Raw genomic sequence first — 18,325 nt, forward strand, 5'->3', positions numbered from 1 at the left:
TACACCCTTGAATGAAGTGGTTCCACCTCCAGAGATCCCAATGTTAGGCTCTTCCTCTCCTAAAAGTGCAGCTCAGTGCACAAAAAAAAGGGATATGGATTCTCTCAGTGGAATGACAAAATGACAAATTTTATTGGAATATATGGATTAAAAACAAAAGAGATCAACTCACATCTAGAGGGTCCTACTCCAGTAGGAACCCTCTTGGCAACAAGCGCTTCCCACTCCGTGTGGTACTACAAATAATAGCGATCAGTGTAGTCTTGCCCGCTCTCGTCCCGACTAGTTTCGGCTTTCCGCCGTCATCAGGGGATCCCCTGATGACAGCGGAAAGCCGAAACTAGTCGGGACGAGAGCGGGCAAGACTACACTGATCGCTATTATTTGTAGTACCACACGGAGTGGGAAGCGCTTGTTGCCAAGAGGGTTCCTACTGGAGTAGGACCCTCTAGATGTGAGTTGATCTCTTTTGTTTTTAATCCATATATTCCAATAAAATTTGTCATTTTGTCATTCCACTGAGAGAATCCATATCCCTTTTTTTTTGTGCACTGAGCTGCACTTTTAGGAGAGGAAGAGCCTAACATTGGGATCTCTGGAGGTGGAACCACTTCATTCAAGGGTGTACTATACAGCGCTGCTGCATTTGTTGACATAGGTATAGTTTTAGTACAATTTTAATAATACTAATCAACAGTTATTATGAATGTACTTATATTAATATCATTGTTATAAACAATATTTTCACATTTTATTATAATAATAAACGATAAATCAAGATTATTCATAACAATATATAATTATAATGTTTAAACAAATATTACTGGTTTTTTAACAAACGTAATTATAAGTTTCAGTTTAGAAACAGGGAAGATTAACGTTTTAAGAATTGCCGATTTCATACACATTATTTAATGATTTATAAATTCTTAAAACACTATTTGTAAACGAAATTCTACACAATATTTTTATAAACGATAATACTGCTTATCGTTTACACCACGCGCCCTTTTTTCCCAACGCCCTTTTTTGATGTACGCCTGTTTCACGCTGCAAGCAGTTTTCAGAAACTTTCTAATCACTGGCGATTAAAAAAAAAAAAAAGATTTGATTTATCTAATGCAATTATAGATTTCACACTAGAGCGATTTATTTTTCTTATAGGACCATTATCAGGGAAAAATTGCAAAATTTTAGATACATACATATACAGTGTTCTCCCCAGGCTCTTTAAGCCGGCTAGTTTTGGTGAGCACCCGGCTGTCATCTGCTCACCTCCTCCTCTGCTGTAAGCAGAGAAGCACCTGCCCTGCATACATCTCATCCACCCAGCTATTTTTTTTCATGCCACCCGGCTACTTTTTCATGCCACCCGGGCTGGAAAAAAAATTCTGGGGAGAACACTGCATATAAACTGTCGAGTAAAACGCACTGTAAACTATTTTTTTCCTATGTTGCTCTCACTTAGGATAGGTAGTAAAAAGCTGATAGATTTTTAACTAGTGCATCTCCTCATGGCAGATTCTCAAGGTGCGTACACACATGCGACTATATCGTTCCCCGATCTTTACCAACGACGATCGTTACAAAAAACGAACCACCAACTATTAAGGCAAACGACGAACGAGCCAAATCGCTACAAAAGAAAGTTCTGTCTCGGCGGATTTTAACCAACGATGATGGTTTGCAAAAGTAGTACATCGTTGGAAACGGTCGTTCGTACTAGGCTTGACATGCGCATTTCACTATTTCTCCGTGAAACTTCTCATTTTTATGCGCAGGCGCAATAGTTGCTTTATGTGATGTAACATTCGTTCTAACGATCAGATCGTTACACACCTTTTAAAACTAACTTTACTTAGGTCGTTCTTTCATCAATTAAAAGTTCGTTCGTCGTTCTCAACGAACGATCGTTGTCGCATGTGTGTACGTAGCATTAGTATTTCTTTTATTTTTTTATAAAAAGATTCTCTAGAAAGGCTCTATATAAAGATTTGAGCTAGCTTCTAGTTTGCTCACAATGTTACCAGTTGGACTGAGCAACTGCAGTTCAGTAAATGTTTTTGTAATGGAAAACATGAAAATGCTCTATGAAGAGATGGACTAGTCCATAACCTGTCAGATCTTTCAGAATTTCACTACCAAAGGTGCTCAATAACAGTACAATAGATGCGACCATTTGATTGGATCTTTATGATCGAATTTGACAGAAAACTACATAGTTTGTGGGAAAATTGACACAAAACTATTCTATGATAAATTGTAATACAGAATTTTGTCAATCGGAATGTTGGGTTTTACAATTGTATCTGAGGAGAGAGTTTCCTAACCAACCTGTTTATGGGAACAATTGATAATTACCTTCCAATCCCTTACGATCCCGCAAATCTGACAGAATGATCCCATCTGAGGAAAATATTGTACTGTTAAAGCACTGAAGCGAGATTTATTCTCGCTTCAGTGTCTCTTTAATGGGCACCTTCAGCAACAGTGACCTAGCAAAAATGTATGTATCCTTCATTTATACTCTGGGCGACGAAATATACATTTACATGTATGTGCAGTATGTTTACTTTTTATTTTATTATTTTTTTGTGATAGTTGTCACCTGTAACTAAAAAAATCTGTAACTAAAAAAAGTTCCCCTGGGGGGTACTCACCTTGGCAGGAGGCTATCGAGGCTTCCCCCGTCCTCCTGTGTCCCACGGCGGTCTCGCTGTGCCCCTCCGAACAGCGGGGATCTAAATATTTAGCTTCCCGGCTCCAGCGCAGTATCAGCTCTCCACACGGAGATAGGCCGATATAGCTGATCGCTCTACTACTGAGGCGCAAGTCTTCTGCCCCTGCATAGTAGAGCGGACCCAACAGAGATCGGCTATTTCCGCCTATCTCTGTGCTAAGAGATGCAACAACGCCCCCGCGGGAGCCAGGGAAGGTAAATATAGTAGGCCTTGTCAGGTGTGTCGAGCCGGGATTGCAGGACGCTTCGGGGGAGCCAGCGCTGGATTGCCTGCAGCTACAGGCATGGGGGAAGCCTCTTTGGGACCCTGAAGCTTCCCCCTCCCGAGGGTAACTTTTTTTTTTTATTACAGAGTCTCTGTAAAATTGCAAAACTGCTTCACATAGCATTTTTACAGTGACTGCAATTTCCCATCAGATAGATAATTTCTGACAGATCCAATCGGATTTCCGATCGTTTTTTTATCACTTTTATGCAAATCGATCAGAAAAACGGTTGGAAATCAGATCGGACCTGTCGGAAATTACCTATTCAAACCATCTGGCGGGATATTGCATGGTGAATACCAGGCTTAAAGAAGGGGGATAGGGGGGGAAATGAGTTGAACTTACCTGGGGCTTCTAACGGACCCCCACAGACGTCCTGCGCCGCGCAGCCACTCACCGATGCTCCAGTCCCCGCCTCTGGTTCACTTCTGGAATTTGCGCCTTTAAAGTCGGAAAACCACTACGTCTGCGCCCTGGCTCCCGTTGACATCACCGGGAGTGCCCAGTACGGTCTGTGCCTGCGCAGCAGGCATGAGCTCACGAGTAGTTAGGAGTACCTAAGGACTCAAATTCGTGATTTAAATTAGGCTTAATTGCCTCAGGTGTGCGGCTGGATGAGAAGGGGTTAGTCACCCATAAGTCTGTCGTCCTCCCTGTGCTCCAAACAGCTTGTACGCGTCCTATTGCACGCATTGCAAGCCTCACCACCGCGCACTTCCTCCTTCCGGCAGCATAATAACCTTTAAACAAAAAACATTTCTTTGTTACAGCGGATACAAATCCTAAAATAAATCTGTGCAGTTTCTACTTCCTGATCCATGGAAGCAGACATATTGTTTACAGCCTGTGCTTTCAAATGTGCTTATCTGCCATAGGCAGTCATGTGACACAGGAGGATGAAATTACAATTTGAGATTAAACACAAATGAGGGGGAATTAGACAGCCTAGACTCTCTCAGGGCTGGTGCACACCAAAAACCGCAAGCAGATCCGCAAAACGCTAGCAGATTTTGAAACGCTTTTTTTTATTTTTATGAGGCGTTTTGCTAGCGTTTTGCGGATTGCTGCTGCGGTTTTCAGTATAGTAGATTTCATATATTGTTACAGTAAAGCTGTTACTGAACAGCTTCTGTAACAAAAACGCCTGCAAAACCGCTCTGAAGTGCCGTTTTTCAGAGCGGTTTGCGTTTTTCCTATACTTAACATTGAGGCAGAAACGCATCCGAAATCCCAAAAATGCCTCACCCAGGCATTTTTCGTTTCTGCAAAACGCCTGCCGCTCTGGTGTGCACCACCCCATTGAGATACATTGACCAAGCAGATCCGCAGCCGCAAGCGGATCTGAAAACGCCCAAAAAGCCGCTCGGTGTGCACCAGCCCTCAATACATACAGGGTGCATTTCTCTGTTCTGTCCTGTGCAAGGTTCGGGTCCACTTTAAGGACCATCTCTAATACAAAGTAATGCACAGTAAGCAAAGATGCATCACTTTGTAGTCAAATGAAATTATGGTATTTAAAGAGAACCTGAGGTTAACCTTGGGTCAAAAGTTAAATACCTAAGGTGCCCAATACAATCAAATAGACGATCGATCGTCCGATATGATCGATTCGTCCCATTATTGTCCAAAAACCTGTTAACTAATATGATCCGATTAATGGAATTGATTTGTTTTTCATATCAATATGATCCAATTGGTTAACAGGTGGTCACAAGCGATCATTTCCGATCAATCGGATGATCCTTGATCCTTAGGTCAGTATTAATATTTGCTTCGGGACTTCTTCAAAAAGCACCAACATATTATGCAGTGTTACATGCTACAAAGAACCATTCACATCTACCATCAATCTAATGTCCCTACTATATATGATCCACTCCACTAGAGAAACATTTCATTAGGTGATCAATTTGATCTTCCTTATTGGCTGCTTTGTGATCTTGCCAGCAGGAGCGTTGCTAGGATCCTAAGAGATCCGGGGCACATTTGGACACTTCAGGCAAAAATGGGTGTGGCCACGCACCAGAATGTGGGTGTGGTTATGGGGGAGCGAACTTTACACAAACTTAATAGCAGTCTTACTAGGCCTGCCCGGAAGAGAAGATGTCTGCAGAATCTGGAGACCAAGCGGCCAGAGGCGAGTACTGCCACCCGCTTCCTGACTCTGCCTAGGGGACATCGGGAGCACCCGCGAATAGATCCGGGGCATGTGCCACTGATCTTTGGGGCTAGCAACGCCCCTGCTTGTCAGCATGCCTCACTTTTTGTTTATTCCAAAACAGGAGAGGTTTGAAAAGATTGTAAACAGACAATCAAAGAAGTAAAAATTGATCACGTGATTCTCTATAATCTCTCCTCCTGGGAGAACTGATCATCTATGGTGTTCATTGCCTTTTGAATAAAGTTTGATGGAGGAGCGTGAGCTCGTTACTTCTCTTTTTGAAAAACATAGTTTCTCTTTCTTTAGGCATCTTCTATTACGCGGTTCTTCAGAGGTTTATGTAACTAAGCTGCGGTCAACTTAAGCACGTCTCAAATGTATCATTGCTTCAAAAATTCAAACTATTTTCCCCCCTCCCCCCAATCCCTCCACCCCCACACCCCCGACATTTTACTCATTGTTGTGGTTGCTTTTGTGTTTTCCACTTGTCTGTACTTCAAGTAGTATTCTGTTGCTGTTGATTTTTTTAAAAAAAAATCCCCCACAGCTCTGTAAACCACAATGGATTTTTCAGTCGTTATTTCAAAATTCTTAACATGACTTTATCTGCAGACAACCAAATATCTAGTCTTCCTGCCAGCATAGTTTAGGTACCCACTAACGATACAATCTTGATTGTAAAATCTTACCACTTCTAAAGGGGCCCATACACTCAGCCGATTTTCTGGCCGACCGATCGATCCCGATCGATCGATCGATTGATCGTTTGCAAATCGGTTGGCCAATCGACCGATCGATGGCCGATTTCGATCGATTTCGATGGATTTCCATCGAACTGGCAGGGTGGAAAATTTAGGTCGATCTGATGAGATTGCTTATCAGTTTGCATTGGCCTTAATGGAAATCTGATGGCAAAAAAATGCCATCAGATCGAATTTCAATAGATTTCAAACTGAAATCTGTTGGAATTCTATCCTGGTAAAAAATGTTCTAAAAACGCATCAGATAGATCATCAGATGCATTTCTTATCTATCTGCTGCCAATCTGACAAATGTATGGGCACCTTTAGTAATATGAGGGGCTACCTATGGTATCTACTCAACATATATTCACTCAGTTTACCCTTGTACTGCATAGATTTGGTAAGATGGAACAATCAAGATTGTATCATTAGTGGGCACCTTAAAGCATACCTGAACTCATTTTTAACAATCCAGAACAGCCATTCTGGTATGTACCTTCATGGCAGACATACCTCCCTGGCAGGTCCTGTCCTCTTTACTGCCGCTCCTGGTCCCAGGAATCCTGTGGTAAAATATTTAACAAAATTGTCGAATATGAAAATACAGGAAGATGCAGACCTCTTTTTGTTTGCTCCTCCCTCTTCCATCCTACTACCACACTGCCTATTGCCAACCCTCATGAACCAGTTGGACGTGCAGTAACAGCCAGAGGGATGTGTTAACCTGGATAACCTACATTTTTAAAATTGCGGATATGCGAATCAGAAGCATGTAGCATGTAAACGGGATGCTGGAGGGGAGAAAGAAAATTCTGCCTCTAATACTTTAAGACTTAGATCCTGAACAAATATGCAGATCTGATGTATATACCGGTAACAAATCTGACAAGAGTAGCTGCTTGTTTCAGGTGTGTGATTTAGACCCTACTGACCAGAAAGATCAGCAGGATGCCAGGCAACTGGTATTGTTTAAAGGACATCAGCGGTGAAAATAAACTAAGCAGATAAACAATAGTATCTATCTATCCTCCTCCTAAAGCCCCATCTACACCATACAATTTTTTGTGCGATTCGATTTGATTAATCGATTCGATTCAATCTGACATGTCCGATCGAGATTCGATTCATTTTGCCATTGTTCTGCAATTTTCCACAGTTTTATTTTATATTTAAATTTAGTATTTAAGTTTTTACTGTTGCATTGTCTCTGCTCAATGATCCATTTATTAAAGTTCACCAGAGCTAACATCTATGAACTATTGATCCTTTTTATCTCTTTCCTGCTTTTATAAGCTATTTACTGCCCGGAAAGTGTTTTATGGCTGTAATTACTTATCAGTGAGTGTTATGCTACAGTCTGACCCAGTGCTGACCCAGACAGAAAGTGTTACTTGCGTACCTGATGTTTTAACTTTTTCAGGTATAGAAAGAAAAAAAAAGGAACACAGCCTAGTTATTTGTGTGCTTGGAACTGTACAGACACGTCTATCTCATCATGTCATATGTCACCTCAGTTGTCCTTTAAGGAAATAAATGTGGCAGCTTCCATAGGTCTCAGTCCTTGGGTTCCTTTTCTTTAAGTGTACACGAGGCGGATTAAAGTTTAAAAAAAAAAAAAAGTACATACTGTTGAGTTGACCCATTCACCATAATAATCAAATACGTCATTACATATATTGGTCACTGGATCACAAGCAGCCAGAACTGACAATTATTAAACTTTCTCTGCTATGCCTGGCCAAATTGCAGGGATTAATTCTTATTGGGCCTTCCTGAACCTTATCCGCATCCTGCTGACTAAAACTTCCATCAACCATAATAGAAATCGTATAAGTAACTTCATTCCACATGGGGCGACTGCATACCTCCACCAGCTTCAAAGGGGAAACTGATGCTATCTCTGGTAACTTCCACACAGCTGTCCTGCATGCGTGTGCAGCCAAACTCCAGGTAACCATGACAATCCATATTTCTAGTCATAGTTTTTATGGTGATGTAAACATGAATCAAACCATTTTTTGACAAGTTACACTGACTGATTTTCATGCAAATTGCGCACACAGCAGCTGAACAATAAAAACTGTCAGTACTTTCCAGTTTGATAATCATGTTTCATATCTGTGAATTTGCGACGCAATATTAAATGCAAATATACAATCCATTTCTTGATTTGACTGATGGGCACGGAGAGAGATCAGTTTGGCAAAAGTTCTGCCAAGATCTCTCTGGCCCCTCTGGACTGCCCCCAGCTTCAATTGCCGTAGGACTGGACTTTTGCTTGTCATAGCCACTCCCAGCTAGAGAGTGGGTAAAAACCCAGCGACTCACTCAGGTCCTTGTGCTTTGTTTATTACCTGTTGTTGAATTCCATCAATCGACAGGCCAGCAGGACAATGGTCAAATATCCATTTTTGGATTATTTCAGCACAAGACTTTGGGGCTGATTTTATAATCTGCTGCACGCAAGCAGCTGTCAGCATATCGTCGCTCTTCACGTATGTGCGATCTATCCTATTGCCGTGCGATATGCTGGTAGCGCGACCGCGATACTTCACTAGCAAGGCCGCTACTATGTTATTATTAAATTATTATTAATAATAATACTATTTACATAGCACAAACCTCTTCCACAGAACTTTACAGAATACACAGTCATGTCACTAACTGTGCCTCAGAGGGGTTCACCAGCTAATCCCTAATATAGTCAGATGTCCATTGTAGGCTAGGGCCAATTTAGGAGTATGCCAATTAACTTATCTGTATGTTTTTGGGGTTATGGAGGACAGCGCAGTGCATGAAGGAACCCACGCAGACACAGGGAGGACATACAAACTCTGTACAGATAGTGCCTAGGCTGAAATTCGAACCGGGGTCCCAGCACTGTAAGGCAAGAGTGCTGACCACTATGCCACCATGCTACCCAGCAATAGCAATATAAAACACTAAGTGAATCTAGAAAGGCCTAACCCTAAAATATAATGGTAAGGACCCTTTCTCAAGGCTGCCTAATAGAAAGACACAGAGCTCCATTTATATGGTGCACAGGCTCCCCTATGGCTAGCCACTTGGAGGATGGACTGGCGTTTCCCATCATCCCATTACATCACTTCTGCATACCTGTATCTGCCAGCCACAGCTAAATAAAGTATTGTGTACAATACCAACCACAACATTCCAGGCATAGGAAGCAAACCCACTGGGAAATAACAATGAAGACACATTAAACCTCAATGAATCTAAATTCTAAAGGGGAGGGGAGAGAAAGAGAGAGCTGAATCTGCTTATAAAAAAAAAATTAACACAGCATACTAAACCTCCTTTAAGTCAATTAGACTAATTTCTAGAAAGCACAAATGCCACATTCATGCCCCCAGGGAAAAGGAGATCCTGAAGGCTTCAGGTCTCTGTAATCCCACATTCAAACCACCGACTCTCGTGGAAACAGCTAGTTGTATTTTACTGGTAAAGGCAAATGCAGTCTGAAACAGCTGTCTGCAAATTGGATTATATGCCTATGTAAACTTAACAATAATAATAATAATACGAACATTTATATAGCGCTTTTCTACTGTCGGACTCAAAGCGCTCAAGAGCTGCAGCTACTGGGACGCACTCAGGAGGCCACCCTGCAGTGTTAGGGAGTCTTGCCTTGAACTCCTTACTGGATAGGTACTGACCCTAGCCAAGGTTCGAACCCTGGTCTCCCATGTCAAAGGCGGTGCCCTTAACCAGTACGCTATTCAGCCACTGCTAAGCCATAACCATGTGTTTTTGGAAACTTACCATATATACGTGTAGATAAGCCCTCCCATGCATACGTCAATTCCACACACTTTTGGCCTAAAAAATGGGCCAAAAGCTATGACCCGCCAATTGGCCAACCCTCCAATGTGCTGCTATCGCCCCCCCATGCAGAGTGCCGAGGTGCAGGGTGGGTGTACAAGCATGCTTTAACATCTTTTCCTACTTTAGGGCCTCGCGGGCCAAGCTCAATGTCTAGTGACCCTCCTCCCTCCCCCATACAGTTCCCTGGTGTCTAAAATGCCTCCTCCCTACCCTATATAGTTATTTTGTGTCTAGCAGTCCTCCCTCCCCTATACAGTTCCCTGGTGTCCAGTGGCCCCCTCTCCCATATGGCTTCCCTGGTGATCTAGGGCTTCACCTCCAGTATAGCTTCCTAGTTGGTCCAAAGTGGACCAAACATAATGCTAAATGGGGAAACCAACCACTTAGGGGCTAAATCTGATGGCTCTAAGGGCCCCACAGATAGGCCAACCTCACCACTTTACACCAAAATTTGGGTGTCAAAAACTCAGCCTATTTGCGGTGATATACGGTATATCCTGCATTATAACATCTTACTGGCTATCACTTTGTCACAGATGACTGTGTGTATCTATTTACAAGTGCAAGAGGTAACCAAGGTTCTATTTATATTCGCCCACATCTTTTATTATCTGCCATTTGGGCTATTTATAAATGGAGTGAGTGGCTGAACACGCTGCTCCCAGGACATTAGTTGATGCATGTTTTCCCTTTATTTAAAGGTAATGAAATGGAAATTGTGTCCAGATGAGATGAAGATGGATGAAGCCTCCGGCGTGGCATGGGTGTGACGACGGACCAGCTGCTAACAAGGGAGCCATGCCAAGGTGAACTAATGTACCGGTAATTGCAGAAACTATGCAGTACGTGTGTGTGTGTGTGCGTGCGTGCGTGTGTCTGTGTGTGTGTATGTGTGTGTGTGTGTGTATGTGTGTGTGTGTCTGTGTGTGTGTGTGTGCGTCTGTGTGTGTGTATGTGTGTCATGTGTATGTGTGTGTGTGTGTGTGTGTGTGTGTGTGTGTGTGTGCGTGCGTCTGTGTGTGTGTGTGTGTGTGTCTGTGTGTGTGTCATGTGTGTGTGTGTGTGTGTGTGTGTGTGTGTGCTTGCGTCTGTGTGTGTGTGTGTGTGTGTGCGTGCGTCTGTGTGTGTGTGTGTGTGTGTGTGTGCGTGCGTCTGTGTGTGTGTATGTGTGTCATGTGTATGTGTGTCTGTGTGTGTGTGTGATGTGTGTGTGTGTGTGTGTGTCTGTGTGTGTGTCATGTGTGTGTGTGTGTCTGTGTGTGTCATGTGTATGTGTGTGTGTGTGTGTGTGCGTGCGTGCGTGTGTGTGTGTCATGTGTATGTGTGTGTGTGTGTGTGTATTTCAACTTTATTAACAAGAATTCAGAAAGACAGTGATCAAAACAGTGCAAATCCAATGACATGGGGCACAAAGCTTTTTCGCCTTATCTATGTTACTTTTTAAAGCCCCCAAAGAGCAAAATTATAATATAATAAATGTAAGAAAAGGAATATTGAAATGAAGTTAATCAGGAGCAACTTACCGTACTTTGAGTGATTATTTTGCTTGTAAATGTGTTGAAAGGTTATTTTTATCAATTAGGTGATAAATAAGACATTTATGAGAAGTTTTGTGAATAGAGCCCAATGTATGCATGCATTTTTGAATGCCAATATATACCGTATATACTCGCATATAAGCCGACCCGCATATAAGCCGACCCCCAACTTTTCCCTGAAAAACCAGGGAAAAATGATTGACCCCCATATAAGCCGGGGGTAGGAAATGCTGAATTGGTGCAGCCCCCCAGTGTGTCCCAGTATAGCTAGTATAGTGCCCAGTATAGGTAGGTAGTGTCCAGTATAGCTAGTATAGTGCCCAGTATAGCCAGTATAGTGCCCAGTATAGCCAGTATAGTGCCCAGTATAGCCAGTATAGTGCCCAGAATAGCGCTCAGTATGGGTAGGTAGTGCCTCAGTTTAGCTAGTATAGTGCCCAGTTTAGCTAGTATAGTGCCCGGTTTAGCTAGTATAGTGCCCCAGTATGGCTAGTATAGTGCCCCAGTATGGCTAGTAAAGTGCCCAGTTTAGCCAGTATAGTGCCTAGTATAGCGCCCAGTATGGGTAGGTAGTGCCTCAGTATAGCTAGTATAGTGCCCAGTTTAGCTAGTATAGTGCCCAGTTTAGCTAGTATAGTGCCCCAGTATGGCTAGTAAAGTGCCCAGTTTAGCCAGTATAGTGCCCAGTTAAGCTAGTATAGTGCCCAGTTTAGCTGGTATAGTGCCCAGTTTAGCTAGTATAGTGCCCCAGTATGGCTAGTAAAGTGCCCAGTTTAGCCAGTATAGTGCCCAGTTTAGCCAGTATAGTGCCCCAGTATGGCTAGTATAGTGCCCCAGTATGGCTCGTAAAGTGCCCAGTTTAGCTAGTATAGTGCCCAGTTTAGCTAGTATAGTGCCCCAGTATGGCTAGTAAAGTGCCCAGTTTAGCCAGTATAGTGCCCAGTTTAGCTAGTATAGTGCCCAGTTTAGCTAGTATAGTGCCCAGTTTAGCTGGTATAGTGCCCAGTATAGTGCCCAGTTTAGTATAGTGCCCAGTTTAGCTGGTATAGTGCCCAGTTTAGCTAGTATAGTGCCCCAGTATGGCTAGTAAAGTGCCCAGTTTAGCCAGTATAGTGCCCAGTTTAGCCAGTATAGTGCCCAGTTTAGCTAGTATAGTGCCCAGTTTAGCTAGTATAGTGCCCCAGTATGGCTCGTAAAGTGCCCAGTTTAGCCAGTATAGTGCCCAGTTTAGCCAGTATAGTGCCCAGTTTAGCTAGTATAGTGCCCAGTTTAGCTAGTATAGTGCCCCAGTATGGCTCGTAAAGTGCCCAGTTTAGCCAGTATAGTGCCCAGTTTAGCCAGTATAGTGCCCAGTTTAGCCAGTATAGTGCCCAGCATAGGTAGGTAGTGCTCCCCCCTCCCCCCGCGGCCGCCGCTGCTATTACCTGCTTAGGCAGCGGCCGCTTCCTAATCCGCGTTCCCCTTCTGTTTCAGAGTCTATCACAGCAGCTGCTGCTGTGACGATGCAGGGGGCAGGAAAGAGCGGTTTCCCTGGTAACGGCGATATAGGGAGCCGCGCTCTTTCCTGCACTCTGCATCGTCACAGCAGCAGTGCCGGGCGCGCTGCTGTGATACACTCTGAAAGAGAAGGGGAACGTGGATTAGGAAGCGGCCGCTGCCTAAGCAGGTAATAGCAGCGGCGGCCGTGGGGGGAGCGGGGAGGGGGGGGAGCGGGGCGCGGACCACCCACCACATAGACCACCAGGGAAGACTCGCATACAAGCCGACCCCCCAACTTTTGACCCCCTTTTTGGGGGTCAAAAATTCGGCTTGTATGCGAGTATATACGGTATATATAAATATATAATTTTTTTGTCATGAAAGGATGGCTATCCCTTTCCTACAGGAAGCATGGGTCAGTAGGATTGACTATTGATACCGTGAGCTGGAGTAAAAGCTTCTCCTTAGATTCAACATTATAGATCATAAATGGCAAACTCTGACCCGTGGGCCAAATCTGTCCCGCAGAGCTATCAAATTTGGCCCACAAGTGTTTCCCCACTTTGCATTATGTTTGGCCCACTGTAGAACACCAGCGAAGCTACATTGGGGGTGAAGCCCTAGATCATCAGGGAAGCTATATGGGGGAGAGAGGGGGAAAGCACTAGACACCAGGGAACAGTTTAGGGAAGGGAGGGGGGTCACTAGAAACCAGAGAACTGTATAGGGGAGGAACCAGAGCCACTAGACTCCAAGGAATTGTTTAGGGGAGGGAGGACCACTAAGCACCAGGGAACTGCATTTGGGGGGGGGGGGGGGAGACTAGAGACCAGGGAACTATATAGGGAAGGAAGAGGACCACTAGACACTAGGAAATGTATAGGAGTGGGAGGGGGCCACTAGACACTAGGGAACTGTATAGGGGAGGGAGGGGGCCACTAGTCACCAGGGAACTGTATAGCGGAGGGAGGGGGCAACTAGACACCAGGGAACTTTTATAATGGAGGGAGGTGGCCAGTAGACATTGAGGTTGGCCCGTCACTTGGTCCCAATTTTCAATTTCGGCCCACTTTGTTTCTGAGTTTGACAACCCTGCCTTACATTGAAACCAGATGCTTTTTGTAAGAATCCTGCTAGTGTCATGTGATGTGGAAGTATGGAATTAGTGACAGATGTAGCCCCCAGGACTGGTGAGACTGCACCAGCAGAGCCATAAAGGTGACTAAGATACTTTTAGGTACAGACTACAATGGTTAATTTGCATATATTCAGCAGTGATGCACTGCAACATCTCAAGCTCACTCCAACCTGAATTATCGCAAATACTTTCTGTATTAAGAAGGCAAGCTTTTGTTTTACATAAGATACTTTTGACTCTTGGCTGGTTATATTAGAGCAACGCAGGGCTGAACTACAGCAGTAATTAACGACTGCAGTTCTGGATTTGAACTGAAATATTTGTAGCTGTCATGACTTGTCTTGGATATCTGTAGAGCTGAAGCGGTGAATATGCATTCTGGATATCCTTGGCAAATTGTTTAGCAAAAGTGTGACTTTGACATCTAGGCCTCTGGACTTATCAATGTAAGTGGGGGTGGTATGTGATGAATGGTGGGCTTTAATACTAATACAGTGTTCTATGAAGTGTAGGCTTTTTTTTTTAAAGACTCGTGTCTCCAGGATGTATATAATGCTGTTTATGGAGGATTTTTGTGGTTAATAAAACATTTAAGTTATGAACAATGTAAGAAGTTACCACTGCTGCATTTTGCAGCTTAGGAAAATCCAGAAGCTTGAATGAGCTGACTCTAATTTAGAAGATGATAAAATCTCATGTTCAGCTTCAGTGTATTTTATCCTGTAGGTCACAGGAGTTGAGCTCAAGGCCTGCAGGCTGAATGTGGCCCTACTTGCCATATTATGTGACCCTTGAGAGCTTTAAAGTCATTGGGAACTTCAAAAAAAAAGAAAAATCAGCCAGATACTTGCCTAAGGAGAGGGAAGGCTTTGGGTCCTATAGAGCCCAGGTTCTCAACATGTGGTACGTGTACCCCAGGGGGTACTTCTCATGGGCTCAGGGGGTACTTAGGCTTGATGTATTTGAAGTTTAATAAATGTATAGTTTCGGAAAATAATAAATCCTATATAAACAACAGCCAAACTAGTATTTCAGCTATTTAAAAACAATAGCAAATGCTTGGAAACGGTTTATAAACAATTATCATGTACTACTATTACATGTATTAGTATCAAGGGGTACTTGAGATGGTCTTTACCATATCAGGGGGTACTTGGCTAGCTAGCACAGGATTTCAAAAGGGGTGCATACACATGAAATGCTGAGAAACGCTGCTATAGAGCCTTCCCTCTCCTCTCCCGGTACCCTGGTTTAAGTGGTGGCTGCCCCATTTGCATCTCCCGCCATGGGGGACTTCATAAGTCTACAGTAGCCAGAGTCCTCCAGAAGACCGGCAACTCTGTACTGCGCCTGCGTGATAGTTCTGGATAACTGAGACACTACTGTATTGGGATGGGGGTCATATCATGCCTGAGATAGCATATTATCCCTGCGGCTGCAGGCCATCTAAACAATGGGTGGGAAAATTAGGAATTATGAACCGGATTTCAAATAATATTTGATTGTGGAGTATACAAAACTGGGATGCTTACAAAGAAGCAACAGTTTGGAAGGTTTACTGAGCTTAGGAAAAAAAATAAGTTACCCACTACTAGAGGATAAGACTAAAGGGAACCAGAGACGAAGCACCCTCATTTATTTTACCATATATATCAGTGGGAACATTAGAGAAAACACTTACCCTGCTTTCTGCTTCATTCTTCACTGCTCAGCCTGCTTGTTATCAGCCCTGATAAAATCCCCGACTGAGCATTCAGTCTGGCTTTGCTCAGAAATCATCATAGCTGAGTCATTGTAGCAGAGCCAGAAGGGGGTAGGCTTGGGCTTGAAAAGACATCAGAGAAGACAGACTCAGCTATAATGATTCCTGAGCAAAGCCAGACTGAATGCTCAGTCAGGGATTTTATCAGGACTGATAACACGCAGGCTGAGCAGTGAAGGATGAAGCAGAGAGCAGGGTAAGTTCTAATGTTCCCACTGATCTATATGGTAAATACATGAGGGTGCTTCATCTCTGGTTCACTTTAAGCAGACGAAAAGCCTAATGAAGTTTTTAAACATAAGCGTGCTAGGCCAATATCATAGTATAGAATTTTTAAAGTGTTTCTTCCTACTGTTCTGAAGGTCAAAGGAACCTGGTTATACAGAATAGGGGCTTGCATCATGTATAATATACAGTTAGGCTAGTTATACACCAGGACGTTGCGTTTAGGGGACGTTATAGGGCACATAACGTGCCCCTAACGCAACGCCTGGTGCTCTCTGGTGTGGACGTCAGAGTGAGTCGCGTTGTGCAGTTCACTCTGGCGTCCGTGATGCCGTGATGCGTACTCTTGGACGCATGCGGCATCACGTGGTCCCGCCCGGCCAATCGCCGCACAGAGCGGCCGCTCCAGGAAGTAAACACTGCACGTCACTGAGTGCAGTGAATATTAATTAGCCATGTGTCCGGCCGCTCTCCCCTCCTCCCTAACATGACTGAGCATGTGCAAACAGTCCAACGCGGCTTAGCCGCGGAGAACGCGCAGCATGCAGCAGTTTGCTGCGTTACAATGTAACGCAACGTGGGCAGTGTGAACAGCCCACTTATGTTACATTGCTGTGCGTTGGGGGAGCGCTACAGGCTGCACTAACGTGCGCCTGTAACGTCCCTGTGTGCAAGAAGCCTAAAAGCATAAACATCAAAGCAATGAATGTCTAAATGCTTGATGCACATTTCATGGCCAAACTCCTATTAGGGCCCGTTTCCACTATCGCGAATTTGCATGCATTTCCTGCATGCAAATTTGCATAGGCAATAGAAGTGGATGGGGCTGTTTCCACTTGTCAGAATTTCTTTGCGGTTTTCTGTGCAGGAAAAATCTGCACGGCGGAGCCATCAGAATTCGCACACCGCAAAGTGCATGCGATTCGCATGCAATGTATTTAACAGGAAATTCGCATGTGTTTTCGCTATGTGAATTTTCCATGCGAATTCGCATACATTTTTGGCAAAAACCAATGTAAAAGCACACAGGCACTGACATGGTTAGAATCGCATACATTCAAACATACAAAAAAAGGTATGTGAATTTGCGGTAAATTTCGTATACAAATGCATGCGAATTCGTTTGTGCATTTTCCGCGACAAATCCGCACCGCACAAGTGGAAACGGGCTCTTTGCGGTCTATGGTGGCGCCGGCTACGCCCAAGTCTCCTGCACTGGATTGCCAGTGTTTGCACAGACAAGTGTGCTCTAAGCCTCAGCTTATTACACTCACTCTGTCTCTGTCTATCTCTCATGAAGCAGAACTGGCTCTGTAGACTCCTCTGGCAGCATCAGTACAGTAAACAAGACTGGGGGGGGGGGGGGGGGGGTAGAGAGGCTGGGGACAGGGTGTTGTACACAAGACCCTGCTGAGCACTGAATAGGGACTGTCAACAAAACTTTGTATTATTCCTTATCAGTTGCTGAACAGATGCAGTCATTAGAACAATTGTGCAGAGAGCAGAAAGTCTCTCAGGACAGGGAAAATAAACTTCTCCTGCCATGGGGCACTCTACAGCTTCTGGGCCCCCCTGCAGCTGCATCCCTTGCAGGGTCTATTGTTACGCCCCTGGGTTAAAATGCTCACTAATAATACAGTTTTAATTGTATATCTTACAATTTTGATGTAATATGATGGACTACCTAAAGTATCCATCAAAAGTGTGTCCATTTTTAGTGCACCCTTCTACTACCTAGTTTTGATAAGATTGTACAATCAAGGTTGTATCACTGAAGAACACCTTAAAGCCTCATCTACACGCATAGATGAGGCTCCGATGTTGCTTATCAATCGAGCCGCTGATGCGGCTTGATTGATAAGATCTGACAGGTCGGATCTTGCTACCACCGATTCCCTGCTCGTTCCCCGTGAGGGGACAATGGCAGGGAATCGAGCGGAAGATAAGCGGCGTGGCGCGGGGACGAGCGGGTATCGAATCTGGCGCGGGCGTGCGGGGACGTGGAATAGGCGATCCGGCGGCTAATCGAGCCGCCAGATCGGGGCCTCATCTACGCGTGTAGATGAGGCTTAAAGGTGCCGTTTTAACGGTACAATTTTTTCACCAAATGCGATCTTTCAATGGTATTTTTACGATCGTATTGTATAGAAAATTTGCTGTTTAAGAAGGCAATCGATAGTGAACGATTCTTTGGTCGATTGCTTTATAGGATGAAATCGATCTGAAAGTTGGGAAATCTGACTGAATTTGAAGAATTGTTCATTAAATGTGAACATTCGATAATTGCCTTCAGATTACTTAAAGGTTACCACAGCTGAAAATAAGATTGCGGCAGTGTGTGGGGGATTACAAGTAAATACCTTTAACTCCTCCTGCCCCCCTCCGTCTGCCTCCGTTCGTCTAATATACCTCCTGGTGTCTGGCGTC

General features: G+C 44.0%; 1 protein-coding gene across 3 annotated transcripts in view; it reads left to right on the forward strand.

Annotated features, from left to right (window-relative positions):
- The window catches only part of LOC137558120 (beta-1,3-galactosyl-O-glycosyl-glycoprotein beta-1,6-N-acetylglucosaminyltransferase 4-like), a 79,231-nt gene that overhangs the window by 32,401 nt on the left and 28,505 nt on the right, over positions 1-18,325 (forward strand). For all 3 annotated transcript variants that reach the window (XM_068271717.1, XM_068271720.1, XM_068271718.1), the window contains exon 2: positions 10,458-10,562. In XM_068271717.1, the coding sequence (XP_068127818.1) occupies positions 10,498-10,562 (65 nt within the window). In that variant the 5' untranslated portion in view covers positions 10,458-10,497. The remainder of the gene's footprint in view (positions 1-10,457; positions 10,563-18,325) is intronic.

Source organism: Hyperolius riggenbachi, chromosome 1, assembly GCF_040937935.1.
Source record: "Hyperolius riggenbachi isolate aHypRig1 chromosome 1, aHypRig1.pri, whole genome shotgun sequence".
Classification (NCBI taxonomy): domain Eukaryota; kingdom Metazoa; phylum Chordata; class Amphibia; order Anura; family Hyperoliidae; genus Hyperolius; species Hyperolius riggenbachi.